Source organism: Lichenostomus cassidix, chromosome 8 (assembly GCF_008360975.1).
Source record: "Lichenostomus cassidix isolate B80296 chromosome 8, HeHo_3.0, whole genome shotgun sequence".
NCBI classification, from domain to species: Eukaryota; Metazoa; Chordata; class Aves; order Passeriformes; family Meliphagidae; genus Lichenostomus; species Lichenostomus cassidix.
Window position 1 is genome coordinate 10,599,162 of NC_139489.1, and position 18,170 is coordinate 10,617,331.

General features: G+C 46.2%; 1 protein-coding gene across 6 annotated transcripts in view; it reads right to left on the reverse strand.

Annotated features, from left to right (window-relative positions):
• SZT2 (SZT2 subunit of KICSTOR complex) overlaps positions 1 to 18,170 on the reverse strand; it is a 54,344-nt gene that overhangs the window by 30,744 nt on the left and 5,430 nt on the right. For 4 of the 6 annotated variants that reach the window (XM_085067824.1, XM_085067825.1, XM_085067821.1 and 1 more), the window contains exons 7-23: positions 17,710 to 17,816; positions 17,321 to 17,531; positions 16,136 to 16,306; positions 10,765 to 10,996; positions 9,960 to 10,089; positions 8,595 to 8,737; positions 7,826 to 7,978; positions 7,356 to 7,470; positions 4,602 to 4,807; positions 3,991 to 4,215; positions 3,494 to 3,572; positions 3,070 to 3,167; positions 2,640 to 2,808; positions 2,044 to 2,158; positions 1,432 to 1,545; positions 738 to 938; positions 510 to 622 (exon numbers count right to left, since the gene is read on the reverse strand). In XM_085067824.1, the coding sequence (XP_084923950.1) occupies positions 510 to 622; positions 738 to 938; positions 1,432 to 1,545; positions 2,044 to 2,158; positions 2,640 to 2,808; positions 3,070 to 3,167; positions 3,494 to 3,572; positions 3,991 to 4,215; positions 4,602 to 4,807; positions 7,356 to 7,470; positions 7,826 to 7,978; positions 8,595 to 8,737; positions 9,960 to 10,089; positions 10,765 to 10,996; positions 16,136 to 16,306; positions 17,321 to 17,531; positions 17,710 to 17,816 (2,582 nt within the window). Of the gene's footprint in view, positions 1 to 509; positions 623 to 737; positions 939 to 1,431; positions 1,546 to 2,043; positions 2,159 to 2,639; positions 2,809 to 3,069; positions 3,168 to 3,493; positions 3,573 to 3,990; positions 4,216 to 4,601; positions 4,808 to 7,355; positions 7,471 to 7,825; positions 7,979 to 8,594; positions 8,738 to 9,959; positions 10,090 to 10,764; positions 10,997 to 16,135; positions 16,307 to 17,320; positions 17,532 to 17,709; positions 17,817 to 18,170 lie in introns of those variants that run through there. The other 2 variants (XM_085067823.1, XM_085067826.1) reach the window with 2 other exon arrangements.

Sequence of the window (18,170 nt, forward strand, 5' to 3'; positions counted from 1 at the left end):
TAAACTCACGACATATGGCACAGGCCCACCTTGAGGCAGGTAGCAACCACACAGAGCAAGCTCTTTCATGACTGCTGGTTGGCAAAGTGCTGAAATCACCCTGGTCACATCTGCACATTCTCAGAGCACCCTGGCTCTAGAAGTCACCATTCTGGGAGCAGCCTGGCTCCAGGAAGCAAAGCACAACAGTGAGATGCTTAGCCAGCTTTGCTAAAGCTGTTTCTGACCTCCAGGCAGAGACTGCCCATGGTTTCAGAACAATCTGCAGCACAGCACCAGTGCTGCTGTAACAAGCTTGGCCCATCCAAGCTTAGTGAGTGCAACTATCCACCACACCTTCCAGATTCCTGCTTGACTTCAGCCACAGGCTATAGCTTAAACTGCTGCCAAATGTGGGAGAAAACAGCTGCCTTTCAATCCTTCTCAGCCCTTTTAACTGTCCTGCTCTTTAACAGCTGCTGCCTTGCATTCCGAGAGGGCTCAGGAGAAGGACAGCAGCACACCAGTACCTGCAGAGTACTTGTGGAGCCAGTCATATCCCTGGTGCCATTACTGCCAACAAGATGATAGGATGCAGAAGCATCCTGCTGCTCCAGGGTCCCAGAAGCTTTTAGGGTTTCTTCTGAAATGGAGCACAGAGAAACCAACCTGAGAAACACCAGCTGAGACTTGAAAGCAAAGCTCCTGAAACACCTCACTGCCCCTGGTGTCACTACTGCCACACTCCTGGTCCTCACCTCTGATCACAGGGAGAGTGAAGGGGGGTTGATGGCCATCACGATCCCGTTGCAGAACCTGCTCCATGAAAGCCACATGATCAGCATCAGCTATGGGGAGCTCCCGGTCACTGAGGTCATGCTGAAGGCAGCCATGGAAGAGGTTTAGGAGCATTTCATTGGGCACAAACGAAGAGTCCTTGGTCACCTCCTCATTCTCTGCTTCAAAATAAAACCATGGCAGCTTCAGAGACAGCATCTCTATAGCCACCACCTGCCCAGGACCCCAGGAGACAGCCCTTTGCAAAGCAACACTTCCACACAACCAAGGGTTTCCCCCAGCACCTCTGCAAGACTGACTTGGAGAGTATTGAGGAGGCCCTGGAGTTTCAGCATCCTTAGTTACCCTGCACTGACCCACCCTGCTACTGTAACTATTGTGAAGATGCTGGGGGTACTGACAAGAAACCACTCCCACAAAGCAACTATCTAGGTTTAACGATTTCACAAGCAACTCTTACAAATTATCATCCCAGGAAAGGCAGCAAGGTAGCTGGAGAGCACTGGGGCTGCAGTGGGGAAGAACAGCACTGAGCTATTAAAAGAGGCACGGCAGTGCTCACATGCTGCTGCCCAGGGAAACAAGCACATGGAGCAGGCTGCCTATAGCCATGGAGAGAGGACAAGGGGAGGCAGGTGGTGAAGAGGTACCTACCTTTTGTCAGCATTAGAAAGAACATTTCAACCTGCTGGCACCTGGGCAACAGCTTCATGAGGTTGAACTGGAATGGGATCTCGTGCACTCGAAAGCCAGGCCCCATGTCTGGATCTGCAACAGAGATGAACAGGACCACCAGAAAACAAGAGTTCCACAAACTGCTCTGGGAACTGTGACTTGTAACTGAGAATAGAGGAGCTCTTCCTTTCCTTTGCAACTTCAATAAAACCACTTGCCCAGGCATACCAGGCCTATCACTGAAGAGATGAGCTCATCTTCCACCTGCTCCTGAATTCACTTCCTCTCACACAATTATAGAATGTTAATGCTGGAAATGTCATCTGGACCAATCCTTTGCTCAAGCAAGGTGACCCCGTCACCTCTCCAGTCTAGACAGAAACCCTCAATGGTTTTTTGGCCTTCCCAGATGAAGCCATTTCTCTGCCAGCTTAGCATAAGTGCAACAAAGTGACCCACAGCCATCAAAGTCTACAAAGTTGTCAAAATACCTGTTGTACCTTCCAGAAACTTCTGTGGGTCCTGAGACACTCAAGACCTAGCTGCTTCTTTGCTCCATCCAACTTGCTAGGACAGAGATGGTGGACTCACCTTCAGCAGCTTTGGTGTCTGAAGGAGGGCAGACCCACTCCTTGTTCTGGCACAACTGGCTGATGTACTCGAAGGTCAGCATGGTGGCAATGCATGCAAGGTCCCGGGGATAGAGCTGCAATAAGCAGTCAAGGCTCAGCTGTATGTAGCAGAATTATCACCCACAAATGCAGGAGAAAACAGTCTAAAAGCAAGGAGAGGGAACACCCATAATCCTGTTCTCAGAGCTGCCCTATTCTCATTCATTGCTCCCTCCTTCTCCACCACCCCTCTAGCCTGCTTTCACCTTGCTCAGGAGGAGTGCTGGCACTACTTCCTGCATCCCTGCTCTGGTTCAGCTTGCTCCCCTCTCCAACGGAATGACTCTTCACAAAATAATTTGTATTTTCCCAGCTATCCCAAAGCAGCATTCCATCCAATGCATTGTAATCCAGAAACCTTTTATGTCCCGTGGCCAGTTCCTCTTTTAGAAATCTCACTCTTCTGTGACTAACATTCCCATCTTTTCTGGCCCTCAGTATTTACCTGCAGTTCTGTGGTGCACTAAACCCTTCCCTCTCCACAAAAGAGCCCATGCTCCCCTTCCAGGGACTCACCGCTTTAGGTATTTTCTGGTAGGGCAAGCCATGGAGGTGCTTCCAGTTCTCAGCAGTACTGTGGACATGGCCACTCTGTGGCTCTACCCAGCACTCAGTGACCAGGTTCAGTTCTGTGTCCACTTCAATGGCCTCTACCTCTGTATCATTGTCATCATCTGTGGAAAAGCTGGAGTGAAGACAAAAGGAAAGTCCTGTGAGATGGCACAGAGACAACAGCCCACAGCAACTCCCCTCAGAGCTGTGAGAGCAGCCACAGGAACCCAGGATTGGCAGGCAAAGCCCCAGTGACCTGGTGATCAATCCATGACAACTGGTTATCTGTACTAGATGGTGGAGGTCTCCCTCCTTTCCACACTGACTGCAAAAGGCAAGTCTGGAGCTGTGACTCTGCTGCCAATCCTCCCTGGGAGCAGAACAGCAGCCTCACCTGTCCTTGGTGGAGGTAGAGTGGGGCGGGAAGAGGATGTATTGGACGACACAGGTGTGCTTCTCCCTGTCACTGCTGCTCTCACTGGAGCCATCGATCTGCAGGGGAGACACTGCATGAGCCCTACCCAGTACTCTCTCATACAGCACAGCTTCATCACCCAGCTCCACTAGCAGTGGTGGAGAGAGGAAGCCTGTCCTAAACCCAAGAAATTCTCCAGCACAGCACAACCCTACCAGTAAAGCAGCTCTCTAACTGCAGATGAGGCAGAAAAATGCCCAACCCACGAGCTGCTTTACTTTCTCCCTATACGCATCAAGGGTGTTTGCTAGAAGCAGATGATAAATCCTATCACAGGAAGGTGAATACACCCCAGAACAGCAATAAGGGGCTGTGTCCACAGGAGGACAGTACTCAGGCTCACCTGGATGGGCAGCTCCAGCACCATGTTGATAATTCCATCCCCACTGGATGCAAAGTGGAAACCCTCTGACAGACGAACCCTTGCAAGAGAGAGGAAGTCAGACCTGCAGGACTTCTCCCCTCATACTGTAAGCTTTAAATGCAAGAATGACTGTACCCTTCACCCCAAAACATCATCCTTCTCAAGACAGGGAGCTACACATAGAGAATGGGGGAGATATGACACTGCCAGAATAGCCTGTGTGAAGACCAGAACACTCCAGGCACAGTAACACCTCTTGCCCCTTCATATGTTTTCCAGGACTCTCATTTTGCTCAGCTACACTGCAAACTGGGTAAAGCACTGACCCAAGTGGCTCTAGAAGCTGTGCACAGAACCAAAACCCTCTGCACAGCAGCTTCAATTGTTAGCCATAATAAGGCCTCAGGTCGACCTTGCTTTCCCTCCATCCCCAGGACTAGCTTGGAGGAAGGACCCCTGTCAGGTGTGCAACTTACTCTGTGAGGGTGGAAAGGAGCTGGGCCACAGCAGTGATGGGCACAGCTGGTGCCAGCCCTGACTGGACACTCCAGATCCAGCGCTGGTGATAGAAGTAGCGGGACAGCGAGGCCAGGGTGGAAGAGGCAGTGCGATTGGCCACCATGGTGAGGGGACCAGACACAGGGGGATGCTCCAGGTTGAGAATGAAGGGAGCTCGATAGTCAGAAGGCAGCTTCTCATACCTAGGAGAGGGCACAAGTGTGGCATGCTGAGGTGGAAAAAAATGAACTTTTTTTCTGTTCAGGATTCAGAGCTGCCTGGATTCACAACCCACTTGCTGGGCCCAGGACAATCTTCCAGCAGCAGAACATGGCTGGCCCAGCACAGGATCCTGCTCAGACAGCAGTACCTAAATTTACTTCTGCACTATATTTAATTAGGAGTGACAAATCTGCCTGTCCACCACGAACCCCTGATGCAACTCACAGCCATGCAACCCAAACCCACCCCAAGCACCAGTTTCATTCACAGCACTCTCATCCTGCAACTGGCAGCACCATCCACAGACCTTCTTTCCCACTTCCCAGGGCAAGGGGACTGTGCTGACAGCCTGGTACTCCATCACTACCTGATAAGCAGCTTCTCCAGTGGTTTGTGCAGCACAACAAGGCAGGGTCTGTCTGAGAGGGCCGACTGGGCCCCAGCCACAGGTGGAGACTTGGAGGGAGAACTACTGCCCAACATTTTCCTCTTTGCTTTTGGAGTTGCCTCCTTGCTCTGGACCCTGTGGGGAAAGCGGAGCTGCAAGATTCGGTCCCGTAACTCTTCAACTATCTGTCATGGTAAAAGCAAAAGATAAATGTGACCAACTTTGGAGACATAAACTACTCAAAATAAGTGTCTAGAACAAGAGCTTGACCGAAAAGAACAAAACACTCCTTGAATACACGGAAGAGCAGGAGTTAAAAGTCATTTTACTTCTGAGGCACTAGGAGGACCAAGGTCAAGATGACACAAGGCTCTTTGGTCCCTATTTTAACAACAAAAAGTATTTTTAAAAGCAAAAGGAAGGTTAAAAAAACCCCAAAGACTATTTCAAGGCTGAAGATATTGCCTTCCAAAACTTGGATTAAAAACAAATTAGTTGCATGCCAGCTCCTCCACAGAAACAGCTCAAGCACCCACCCTCATTCTTCCCTCCTCCTCTCCTCAACAGCCTACAGTAAATGTAAACTAGTCCATATCAGCTGTGGGAACAGTCAGGCTCTGTCTTATGTATTCCCCCACTATCACATTCATTTGTCAAACCTTTATGGCAAAAGGTTGCAGGAGTTTGAGTTATTTTTTAGGTTAATTTTTTCACAATGACTTCCTGACTACTCTTTTTAGCTTTTAGCAGCTCTGAATATGGGTCTACCCACACCAGCATCTGATTCCCACAATAGCCCAGTGTCTTCTTTGAAATTTCTCTGGGTATGTTTCTTTTCATGATCTTTGTTCAACTTTTTTCAGTTTTTATTCCCATTGCAGGCAAACAGAAGAAGAGCAGCTGTCCATCTTCCTCAACGTTAATTATTTCAGTAACTTTTCCCATCATTACTATGCCTTTTTCAAGGAAAGGAATGTGTCCAAACCCAAATGTTAAACAAGAGTTCTTTTCTGCACTATGCTGCCCCTTGGGTCACCTTCATGGTTTCATGCTGGTATCACAGAATCACTAATGGTGTTTAAGCTCCCAAATCCCACTATTTTGCAGTTATCCATACTGGCTTCCAGCAACCATTGAGCTGCTTAGGTGTCACAGAGGTTGAAATAGCTTTGTGCCACCTGCACATTTTCCCAGCTCAGTACCTGTTACCTTTCTGCAAATGAGTTCCTTACCCTTTGACTAGAAAACAGATTGGGAAAATCACAAACAGCTTCTGCTGTGATGAAACAGAGCACTTCTTCAACTTCCTTGCTTTGTTCCCCAAGGCAGTTTCTGTTTTATGACACCCCATTGCTACAGTTCTACAGTTGTGCCCTATACAAAATCTCACCAAAAAGCTCTCTGAAAGTCAAATGCACCCGGTGCTTTCCTCCCCTTCAGCATTGGAAATTTAAATTGCTCAGCACAAAACCCCCTTTCCCTTATACAAAGCAGGATAAGTTCTACTGCCATCCTCCACACTGGGTAGTTAATCAGCTCTATGGCAGGCAAAAAAAAAAAGAGATTGTGGATGATACAATTTATGACCTACATACACCTCCTGCTGCAATGATCTGGAGCTTGTCCACAGCTGCAGGGTATGGTGCCTGTCTCACACCTTCTTCATGAAATAGATATTAATTTATACCTGCCAGAGGGAACTCCTTCAAAAAAAACCTGTCACTTTACCTTTACCAAGCCCACATGCTGGTCCAGCAACCAGTGCCCAAGTCCTGGGTCCCCTAAAGACATGAAAGGGCAGATCTTCCAGAGTGCCAGAACGTTTAGTATTATCTGGGTTCACCATCTCAGAAAGAGGTGGTCCTTCCCATGTTTGTCAGCTTCTCCTCAGACTAATCTCTAATACTAAAACTAAGTTAGACAAACCAAAGATTTCTTTCATGAAGATAAAAGATCTAGATTTAATGATAAACCTCTTGTTTATATTAAAAAGTTCACACAGTTTAATACAGGGCATCTTTCTCATTATGCTTTACCTAGGAACACTTGGACTTATCTCAGCTATTGTAACTGGAGAATCAGTCTACACATTAACTCCACCTTCTGCATCTGACTAGGGCAGTCCATTTCTTTTGATACAAAAAGGTTATTAAAAATCTAGCAGACTTTTATCTTCTGCAAATACTTCCTGGGTACTATTTTTTTCTCTCTCCCTGTACTGCTTATGTGTGGGGAACTGTTTGCATTTTAACTCTTAACTCCTTCCTGCCCAATAGAGTCAATATACATAAGCAATTCACCATCTAAGGGAACAGATAGCCCAGGGAATATGTAGTATATCTATCACAGAGGTCTTTACAGATGAGTCAGACAAGTATCTGCTGTTCTTTGCAGATAGTATTGATTGTGCTTTGGTCAGAAGGATAGACTAGATAACCTTTGAGTCATTTCAAGCCCCAAAGTTGAATAAAGCAGTGGGAAAAACATCCATGTGACCAGATATTCTACTGATCTTTGAGTCTTTGGGTGTAGATCTTTCATAGACTTAACAAAGTAAATTTGTCCCAAATGACCCTTTCTGTTACAGTAGATTCACACCCATCTAAACCTTAACGCAGTAGTTACTTATTAGAGGGTAGCTGCCCACAGAGCTGCCTGTGATCAGCCCACCATTTCCACATTCAGAACTTCTTGCTCTGCTCCTACCCCACGAAGCACACAGCCAGCTCTCACCTTGTTCCTGGCCTGTGCAGGTGTGCCAATGGGGAACCCCAGCCGGAGAACCATGCAGGGAGCTTTGGAGATGATTCGTACCACATAGAACGAGGAAGGGGTAAGATCCTCAGAGCTAGGGAGGGAGGGATTAAGACAGGGCTGATATCAGGGAATGGATCTCACTGCTCTGTTATGCCAGACCAAGCAGAGGTCTGCTCCACAGAGCTGAATAGCCCACACAATTTCATAGCAACACATATCAGTGCTAACATGCAGAAAGCCCCCAGCTGGCTTCCCTCTCCCTCTGGGCTGTGCCTAGAACACAATGAAACAGCTCAGAAACTGCAGGATTTCATACCCCCTTGTCTAGCTCTCATCCTCTCCTGTAAACATCTGCTTCAGGCCCATCACTGCATACCGGTCTAACCAGATCCCTGGTCTGGCCACGTGCCCAATTCCCCACACAGCACTGCTTCAGAGGCACTCACCCGTGGATCAGCTTGACGTAGGAGTAGCCCTCCACCAGCACGAAGCTGCTCCAGTCCCGCAGCAGGGAGGTGAGCGCCGAGTGGGAGATTCGGCACTGGATGGTGCTGTAGCGGCCATTGTTGCCTGGCGTGTGCAGGTGCTTGGGCACAGGCCTGCAGGGTGGGGCAGAAAGTCATTTCAGAGCTGCAGTTTCTCTTCTTCCCCCAAAACCCACATAGGCTATGCTACATCCATCCTACTGTGACTGGTCTATCAGCCTTTTTCCTCCCCAGCAGCCAATGAACAAGCACCTCCCCTGAGCACTGGTGAGAGCCACACTCCCTGAGTGCCCTGGAATCTCCACACTACACCCCTTGTATCCTTTCTATCTCACTCCATGCAGTAGATGACTATTATTCACATAACTCTGCAACGAGGACCAGCCTCAGGAAAGCAATGCTTTTGGGAAAGACATTTTCCAACAGCAAACAAAAACATGTGGGTTAGCTCCCAAATGAATGCTCCCACACCCTTGGAATAGGGAAATCCAAACCCAAGAGGGACTTGAGAAATAATTTATCCTCCTGCTCTCAACAAAGATGATTTCCCAACCCACTGTCCCTCTCAGAGAAACCTTCACCACCCATCAGGTCCCATTAGTGAAACCCTTCCCCTGGCCACAGGCACTTGCAAAAGAGCTGCAACTCCTCAGCTGGGCTGAACTGGACACCCTGCTTTCCCAGGCTGCCCCACAGTGTGCACCTGAGCTCAGTCCTGCCCATTACATACGTGTCATGCTCCAGAAGGACGACTATACGATGCATGTGCAGCCACCTCTGCCAGAAGTTGGCATCCATGGAAAGGATAGGCTTCCAGTAGGAGGCAAACTGGGAATGGCTTGAGTCAGACCCACTGTGCTGCAGAGATAATACCTGAGAAAATGACAGGACAATATTCAGCATGAAAGTTCTCCACTCAGAGGGAGCAAGAATTTTTCTAGCTGCTGAGCTGTTGTAGGCCAAGAAGGCCACATCCCTGGCTTTGGGTAATTTCCTCTGAACAGAATAAGTGTGTTCACATTGAAACGAGCAGTACAGAGTAAGCAAAAATAAATTAGGCTCCTGAAATGTCAAGTTAATTAGGAATTTAACTACTTAGCATCAAGCAAATCAACCATGAAAAAGATGGCATATGTAATGGTGTGCCTTCTGATTGAGAGGGGAATATATGGCTTGTGTCAGCAAAGTAATTAAACACTCAGATTACTCATCTGAGAGTGCTCAGGCAAATAGGGTGCCAGAATGGGTGGCATTGGGCAACTCCAATAGGTTTGTATGGTAACACTGATTCCACCAACCATAGCAACTCTGCTGACATAGAAATACAGTGGTGGTTAGCCATAAAAGGGGATGTTCCAGATATACTGTGGGATACATAACCCTACACAGGGAAAATGTACTAGGCAAACCTAAAGAATGGCTTAAACAATAACATAAAAGGGATAATTCTCTGAAATTAAAGCTCCCCTAGCTTTAATATCGGCTAGTCCTCTTCCACCTATGCCAAGGACACTGGTAGCAGGGAACAGATAATATGCTGGCTCTTCTGCTTGGTGAGTTTCAATGAGTTTGAATTTTGCAGTGGAAACTATTAGCTCATATTTTGTTTAGTTTCTGCTGTGCAGATGACAAGTATTTCTCTTGCACCTTCCACACGAGTGCTCAGAGCAATGAGCCTATTAAACAACTATTCAGCACATCGTGTATCTTCACCTGACAGTACTGAGCTACATCTCCAGAGCACTGGTTGCACTGCCAGCAGCAACTCCATGCCTGAGGGATATCCACTGAAAAAGCACAGCAAAAGCAAGCATGTCAGCCTTTCTGTCAGTGTCACACATCACAGCACTACAAGGCAAGGCTTCACAGCACACTCAGGAGACTTGCTGCTGGGCTTAGAGGTGTAGCTGCAACAATAGACTCGGGGTGATGTCTCATAGGGGGACATGTATGGCATGGGATGTTCATTGTACCACACTTGAACTCTCTGAGCAGGGCAAGTTGAAGACAAGATGAGCAAGAGATGAAGCCTGAGTACAAGAACAGGCAGGGGAAATGACTTGTCCCCCACTAAATGGAGAGAGAGGGAACATACCGGAGTGGTAGAGCCTGGGGGGATGTAGAAGAGGGGCACCCCATTCTTGGTGCTCTCAGGAATGGTGAAGTGTTCTGGGACTGTGTCAAAAGACTGCAGATGCACCAACATCTGATCTGTTTGGTTGATGCTGGAAAAGAAGAGGTAGTTAGCCACAAAAGCCCATGCTCTCCCCCTTGCTGGCCCAGTCAGCACAGGGCTTGCACACACAGCTCTATTTACCAGGAGCCCATCTACACCAACAGAGCTCTTGGGCAGTGCTGCAGCTCCATGCCCAAGTGCAAAGATTGTGTTAAAGGAGCTCCAGTGTAGCAGACTAATACATACAGAGGATGACCAGAGCTGAAATGAAGTGCTAGAAAAGGAATCTGCCCAATAGCTGGGAGTAACAGTCATCCTGGCCAGGAAACAGTTGTGACCCACAGGCACTTCAGCCCCAGAGACACGATGTGTGTTGTTTGCTGCTCTCAGTGTGACCACACAGCACAGCTGATGGGTGTGCTGTAAGAACACATGGCCTCCATGGGATGGCAGTCAGAGGTAAGGTTTGCATCCCAGTATCCAGATTCGGGAGCAGCAATACCATGACCCTGAGGCATTCTTACAAACTAGGTCACAGACCAGTTCGAGTCTTTTCCTTGGCTAGACAGCAAGCTTCTTGCCAATCATGCCCCTTCCTCAGAGCATACTGCTTTTCAACCCTGGGTTGGGATGGCCACCTGCAAAAGCCATGTCCTACTATGCCAAGGAAGGAATTATTTGGTTACACTGGACACTGCAAACTGCTGGGCATGGTCCAGCTCACCTCTGCAAGGTGTTCCAGAAGCGCCGGATGACTGTGGTGCGGTACAGACTGGTGATAGGCTTCCTCATGGTGCAACTGATGTCATGCAAAATGTCATAGCTTCCCTCCATTGTCACTTCCACCCAAGTGCTGCGTTTTGATGGGTCCAGGGGCCAGGGTGTCACAGCTAAGTACTCAATCCTCATGTTATGCTTCCAAAGCAGCACTAGTTTCACCTCCAGCTGAGACCCACCTGCATGAGAGGAAGATCCAAGTTCAAGTGCTTGTTCCAAACATATCTGAGCTTTACCTCTGATCAGGGATTCACAAGTACCATGAGATCATTTGATTGCTGAGGGGGACAAAGTAATCTAACAACTGTTTGCTTTAGCTGAAGTCACTATCCTCTCCAACTGAGGGAAGCTTTGCTTGCACTGTAGCATTTGATAAAGAGTTCTCAATTCTTTAACTGTACATGTACTACCTACACTAGAGAAGGCAACTGAAACTCAGAGGAGGTGCTGACATTTGCAATGGGCTCCCTTCTTCACACCCTCATCTTTGTTTGCAAGAAAATCATTGCTTTGTACAGATAAGCAGGGCCATTAAAGTATAAAGTTTTGTCATCCACACTGCACAGAGTTAATCCATCCCATCACAGAAACACAGACATCTCATGGACACAGATCATAAACAACCTAAAAGGTGAGGCCTAATCCTTGAATTAATCTCTATTCATCCCGCACAGACTGTATTTCATGCGATCTAGAACTTCAATCTTCAAAGCTTCTCACCATCTTTACCTTTACTCTTTACCTTCTCTTCCCAAAGTTAAGATGTTAAGAATGAATAGTCACCTATTCTTCAAACTGTATATTTTTACCTTTTCCTTTAAGCAGGCCTGTCTAACAAGATTAACACAAACACCTGACAGCAGGCCTTGCAGAGCTGAAAGAGCAGAGAGCTGTCCCACTCCTGCTGACTGTGCATGTGTATTTGTACTGAAATATCCCAGGAAAACACATGACCACACTGTGATTTCAACTGCTCGATCATCTATTCTATGTCCAGCCTGCTCTACAGTTTGCCAGACTTGCAGTGTTTGTGTGATAAGTGACTGGATGTGCTGGAAACCATCTGAACAGATCATCAGCCTGGATGCTCTGTTTCCTGCAGAGTTGCATTTGCTGCTGTCATAGGCACTTCATGCCATCCCCTCCACAGGCTGATTGAGCTCCACTTTAAAGCCATCTTTTTGCTCCCATTGTCCCTGCTGGGAGGCTCTCTTAGAGTACTCTTCCCCCCATCAATGTTTAGAAGACACCTTCTACATGCCAAATTCATGCTTAGTTGTTCTTTTGATTATTTTTATTCTGAGAAGCTTCATATCTGTAACATTGACAAGGAGTGTGCATAAGAAATCCTTACCCAGTTTCAGCTGTTACTGTGACAGAACATTCATTCCCCTTAACTGACCCAGACCTTTGTGCACCTTAAGAATTCATCTTTCCTGAACAAAGATAATCAAAATTGTATACTATGTTTTACCTGTACTTCATCTGGGGGATTACTAGGCTTTTATTTAAGGTCACTAATATTTTTTACAATGCATGGTTTGTGTTATTATAAATGCACTTGCCAGGATAGTACCATCTGTTGTTTCCTATGAAGATTGCTTAGCTTATCAGAGAGGCTAAACAAGATTTTACAAATTCATCTCTTTTCATTTCATACTGTCACCTCACTCTTATTGCATTAGGACTCATCCACTGCTTTCTGCACAATATTCTGGTTCTCATAATAAAGCCTTTCCACTTCATCAACAGCAAACATGATAAGTAAATTCCCACATTTTTGCTTAGATCATTAATGAAAATATTTCTGACTTCCACCTCTGTTTCCATTAGTCATCCTGGCTTCACTCCTATGATCCCACACAACCAAAACTAAAAACACAGGAAAAATATTTACTTCGTTTGAAGCTACACCTACATGAATCGTTAGCTTTTTCTTACTGCAAAGCAATCTCTTTCCTGACTTTATAGCTAATAAAATTTTCTCTACTTTGATTTCCTTCACAAAGTCCAGCTGTTTTTTTGAAAGTTCACTTTTTCTTCCCAATTCCTGTCACTGAGAATAGCCATTCTCACTGGCCAGCTAGTGCCCAGCCATTTTTAGTGCTGGACTGATTCACAGAGGAACATGATGTTTTGAAAATGGTCCTCCAGACTGCCCTCAACACAAAATAGTCAGTGAGGGTTTTTTTTGTTTTGTTTTGTTTGTGGGTTTTTTTTGTTTGGTTGATTTTTCTTGTTTGTTTGTTTGTTACAGAGGGAAATCCCCTGACAATGTCCCAGAAAGTAAAAGAGCTGGGCTTCATTATACACCATGGCCCATAGCTTCTTTGGCTTCCATATCTTCCAATCCTTTCCCTTCCACCAGCACTTCTGCATTCCTAACTAACCATAGTTGCCTCCTAAATACCTAAATATATAAAAATCAAACAGTGAGGGTAACCAGAGCACTTATAAATATCACAACCTCTCCAGGCAACTCTGAGCACAAAGCTAGCTATTTATTCTATTTTGTCTTTGGCAAAGTGAAGGAGAAAAGCAGCAGTGTCAAAGTCCACAACTGCACTTTTTTCCTCTTGCTCCACAGCCAGCTGGCTCCTTAACCGCCTTTAGTTTGCAAGTTTTGGCAATTCAGGTTAATTAACTGTTCTTTGTTATACACTTCTTTGTAGAATGGCTCAGAGAACCCTGATTAGCCAAACATGCTTTCCCTCAGCAAAGGCAGTGCTGAACGTCTAAATGTCTTGATCATTTGTCAACTCTACTTTAACCTGTTAGTGCAGCAAATTTTTCAGCAACTCCCCAGAGCATTTAGCCTTTCCAAAGTATAAGCAACATTATCTGCTACTATTCTGAACACTGCATAGAAATATGCACTGTATTTTTGATACCTCTGACATTTCATTTATAATTCCTTCTAAAAAATACACAGGAAGTATTTCTGGCCCAAGGAGCCCCTGAGCTGCAAAGAGTTAGAGAAGGCTCAAAGGAAGAAAAAAGGAAAGGAGAATGGAGATTATCATGTATGTTTCCTACTCTTACTCCTCACTGTGCACCTGCCCACAGCTATTCACCACAGACAGTAACTCTGATCCAGCAGCTGCTCTTCTGCTCTCTGCTCCTGTAAAAATGGGAGACCAACCCATTTAGCATTCCAAGGAGTAAGAGCCAGCAGGCAGATATCTGGAGGAAAGTGCAGGGAGCATGGTAACATGTGGTGATATTTCTAATACATTCCTCCAGAGTGCAGGAATTCACTGCTTTACAATATCCTGAGCCAGAGGTTGTAGCTACACCTTTGTGCCAAAAGATACATGAACTTGTCTGACTGCTTTTTGAATGATTCATACCTGGTGAAGGCTCTTCCAGCATTTCTATATAGGACTACACAGTCACTAAAAGCACTTCAGCATTGCTGCCAGATTAAAGAGAAAGGCTTTTTACCCAGCACTGCCCAAGCTATAAGTGAATTTGTGCACAAAAGAATAAAACACACTGAGCATGGACAGGAATGGATTTGTCACACTGTTTCGCAGACATTCCTAGACAAGGAGAGTGCAATGGATCTAAGCTGCCTGGATTTAAGGGAAGTAATTTCACAGCACACCTACACTAATGAAAGCAATCTGCAGACATTACTAGAACAGCTGTCTTACTGGGAAAACTTAGCAGATACTTACTTTTAATAGAAAATTCCTGAAACAAGAAATTAGGGAGATTCCTGGAAGACCAGCTTTAGAAATTATCCCACCTAATATGATTGCTAGCAATCTTCCCCCCACCAAAAAAGGTGATTTAGATCTATGCATTTTGTAAGATGCATCAAAGCAGAAGAACTGCAATTCCCAGGCATCACAGAGGAACAGAGAGGTAAAATGAGCAAGATGAATTTAGGAGTACTATCATGTGAATGACAGCACATGTAGGGACTACTAAACAAGAAAAACCTAATAACACAGCCCCAAGGACTCATCAGTTGAAAGAAAAGGTTTGTGAAAGATTCAGGGATTTTTGCAATACAATCATGGAGAAAGTTCACATGATTCCTGGTCTATCAGATTTGGTATTTTACTTCAGAAGCAGGGAATTATTAACATTGCTGAACAAGTCACTGATAAAACCACAGTTACAACACTCTTATCAACTGTTTTCAGAAAAGTGAGATCAAACTGAAAACAAAACATAAGGACAAAAAATAAGAGCTATTAAGCTGAATAAACAAAACAGAAAGCCTGCCCTTACAAAAGAAAGGTGAAATATTGGTTTGCTTAATATTAACCTGCCAAAAGGTAGATTACAAGGAGAAAGACCTTGTTAAATAAGTTTGTGCAAGTCAGAGAAGGAGGATAAACTTAATTAAAGTTAATAGTCATACAGGTCTACTTTGGTCCCAGAGAATTTAGAAACAAGGCTAGAGAAAGAGCAATGAAGCTCTGGGCAGTCTTCCAACCAGAGCAGTGGCAGAAGGTATTTACATGTTTTTTAGGCAGACCACAGTAAATTCACAGAAAACATCGCGGGGCAAGTTTGGAATGGTTTTGGACTTATATCACAGACTTTGATTCCATGACATAAAACATGTTCTGTGTACTAATAAGATTGCATTTGGATTTTTTTATCTCCCCTTCAGTTAAAGTATTACCACTAGTCACAGCTGGAGATAGAAATTTAGGTAGGATTTACTGGCACTCCTTAGGGTAATCAAAACCCTCAAGGTCCCTAGTGAGCAGCTAGTTCTAACACTTCAGGTGCATGTCTAGTGAGTCAAGTAACAGAACAGGATCACTGGAAGGTTTTATGATCCTCTAGAATTGATTGTGACTGATCTGACACTTTCACCTAACAATATCCTTGTTTTGCCCAATTTCTTCCTTTGGAAGACTATTGCTTGGAGGCAAGAAATCTGTTGCACCAAAGAACTCAATTTTGTGTTAATATGTTGGAGTGCATCTAGCAAAGAACTAGAAAGGGATGAGAAAAAGGAGAAATATACAACTCTCAAAAAACGCTGCAAACCCCAATTCTGTCACTAGTTTCTCTGCAACTGTGGGGAATAATTTCCAAGATACAGAGCATCACTCTTTGTTCCTCCCCAGGCACAAGCACAGAGGATGCTTGCTTGCACTGGCAAGTGCATAACCACACAATACTGGGCAGCCCTGCATCAGGCAATTATTCATGAAAACAGAGTTTGGGGAAAATAGCTCCTTCCTCCATAGTATCACCACTCTGCTGAGACAGCAGACCCTGTGCTTTCCTCTAAGCAGCTGAGAACAGAGTCCTATCTGAGTCTCCAGCCCTCAAGGCAGCAGAGTCACCTTTTGTGATGTTGACCTCACGGATGCTGTAGCCCTCACGCAGCCGGACAGAAACAATGCTCACGAGGTCGGCGTGCACCTCCTTCTCCGTGTGCTTCTTCCTCCGCATTGCCAGCGCAGGGTTGCTGCTTGCAGACACCAGGTGCTCATTGAACAGCCTGTGCTGGGACACTGCAAAGGGCAGAGATGGGTTTGTGAGGGAGCAGCTCCCCTGAGCCTCATGCTGCAACAACAGGCCTCCCTATGGGCTTTATAAAAGCTGCCAAAAACACTCGCTGGCCTGAAGAACAGTACATCCTTCAGGCACCACTTACACCCACTCCTGATTCTGCAATACAGCAAACAGGTTCATTAGTGGGGCCAAGAGGCCTGGGAAAGGGACAGGGTGGGGTGCCAGGCACTGCTTCCTCTGGGACAGCTTGTGTGATAAGGCACACACTGGAATTCCACATTCAACCTAGACAGGCAGAAACCGCACATCTGTTTCAACAGCCACACAGCAAGCTTTGGGGCTTTACCGATTTCCCTGCAAAGCTCTGAATTCCTAGGTGCTTTTTAAAAGGTATTGGGATGTGGAAGCCTTGAGCTTAAACAGCTGATCTTTTTAAGATTCAACATTTCCAAGTCCCAAGCCAGCTCTCTTCAAACTTGCCAGTTTATGTGGCTTCTGCTGCCAAGTTACAGAAGGAGCAGATGGCACCAGCGCATCGCCAGGACATGAAAGGGTGTTTCCATGATTTACTGGTAACTAAACTAATCTCTCCTGGCACACTCTCAGACAATGACAATCACAAAATAAGAACAGCCAGAAGAGGCGTTTGGGACAGTTCTCAGGGGTCTACTTTTTCAATCCAAACTGCCATCTGCAAGGTCTGTTAGGACAAGCCATCCAGAACATCCCCACCTGTGAGCTAGCCAGTGTGCAGGGAAGGGTGGGCAAGAGGTTCTGACCCCCTTCGAGTCCCAACACAGTGGGATATTAGCTTCCCCTGGTCCACCCAATTCCTGGAATCAGGAGGGCATTCACAGATGAGGCTGTGTGAACAGTTGTGCCCAGAGCCTACAGAAGGCATGACTTTAAGGGGACAAGGGACAGTATCAACATAACCAAGCCTGGGGGAGTCACCCCAAAAGAGGTGCTCTAAGACCTCTATCTACTGGAAAAAGGACATGCACATTCCTCACCACAGTAATATTCTGGATTCAGGGACTCCCCAGTACGCAGAAAGGAGTACAGTAGAAATGCCTTGTGATACACATTCAGATCCAGGCTCAGCGGATCCAGCTCAGGGCACGTGGAGAGGTAAGCACCAAAAGTGGCCATGGCAATGAATTTCATCAGTTCCACATTGGGAACGTGGCCAAAGCTGCAATCGTAGGAGTAGACACCGCCCACCTATGGGATGGATAAAGGAGACACCTGAGAGAGAACAGCAGTGCTGAGGACAAAGCAGATAGCCAGTCAAGGACTCAAGCAGGCAGAGAAGGCACCCTTTCTCTGGAGGTGAATGCCACCACCACCAATCCACCTTCCTCCCTCTGGTAGCCCCACTCCCAGGTACCAGCAGACATACCTGCACAAAGGAGCAGGCCACTGTGCCACTGCGCAGCTGGTTGAGTAAAGTCTCGCACACAGCCACGTCAGGGACACTGGTCACACCATCCGTAATTATTATAATACCTGTCAACAAGGCAGCATCTTAGTGCATCTTCCCTCTCAAACAGCTCCCAGTAAATCCACCAGAGATAAAGTTTAGGCAGGGCAAAAGTAGAAGGAAAACCCTGAGGATAGTTTAGCACTCACAGAGCATTATGGAGCTGGCAAACTTCCCAATTAGGTCCAGCAAAGCACTCAGGGCACAGCTCTTCATGCCCTGGACTGCCCTGAGCAACGGTCATAGCTGTACTGCCTCCCCAACACTGACACACGGCACTTAGCACAGTGCTGTCCTCCCCATTCCCACCACCACAATTTGCCCACAGAATACAGAGCAAAAGGCTCTGTTGAAATTTCATCCCTAACAGAAAGGTCCAC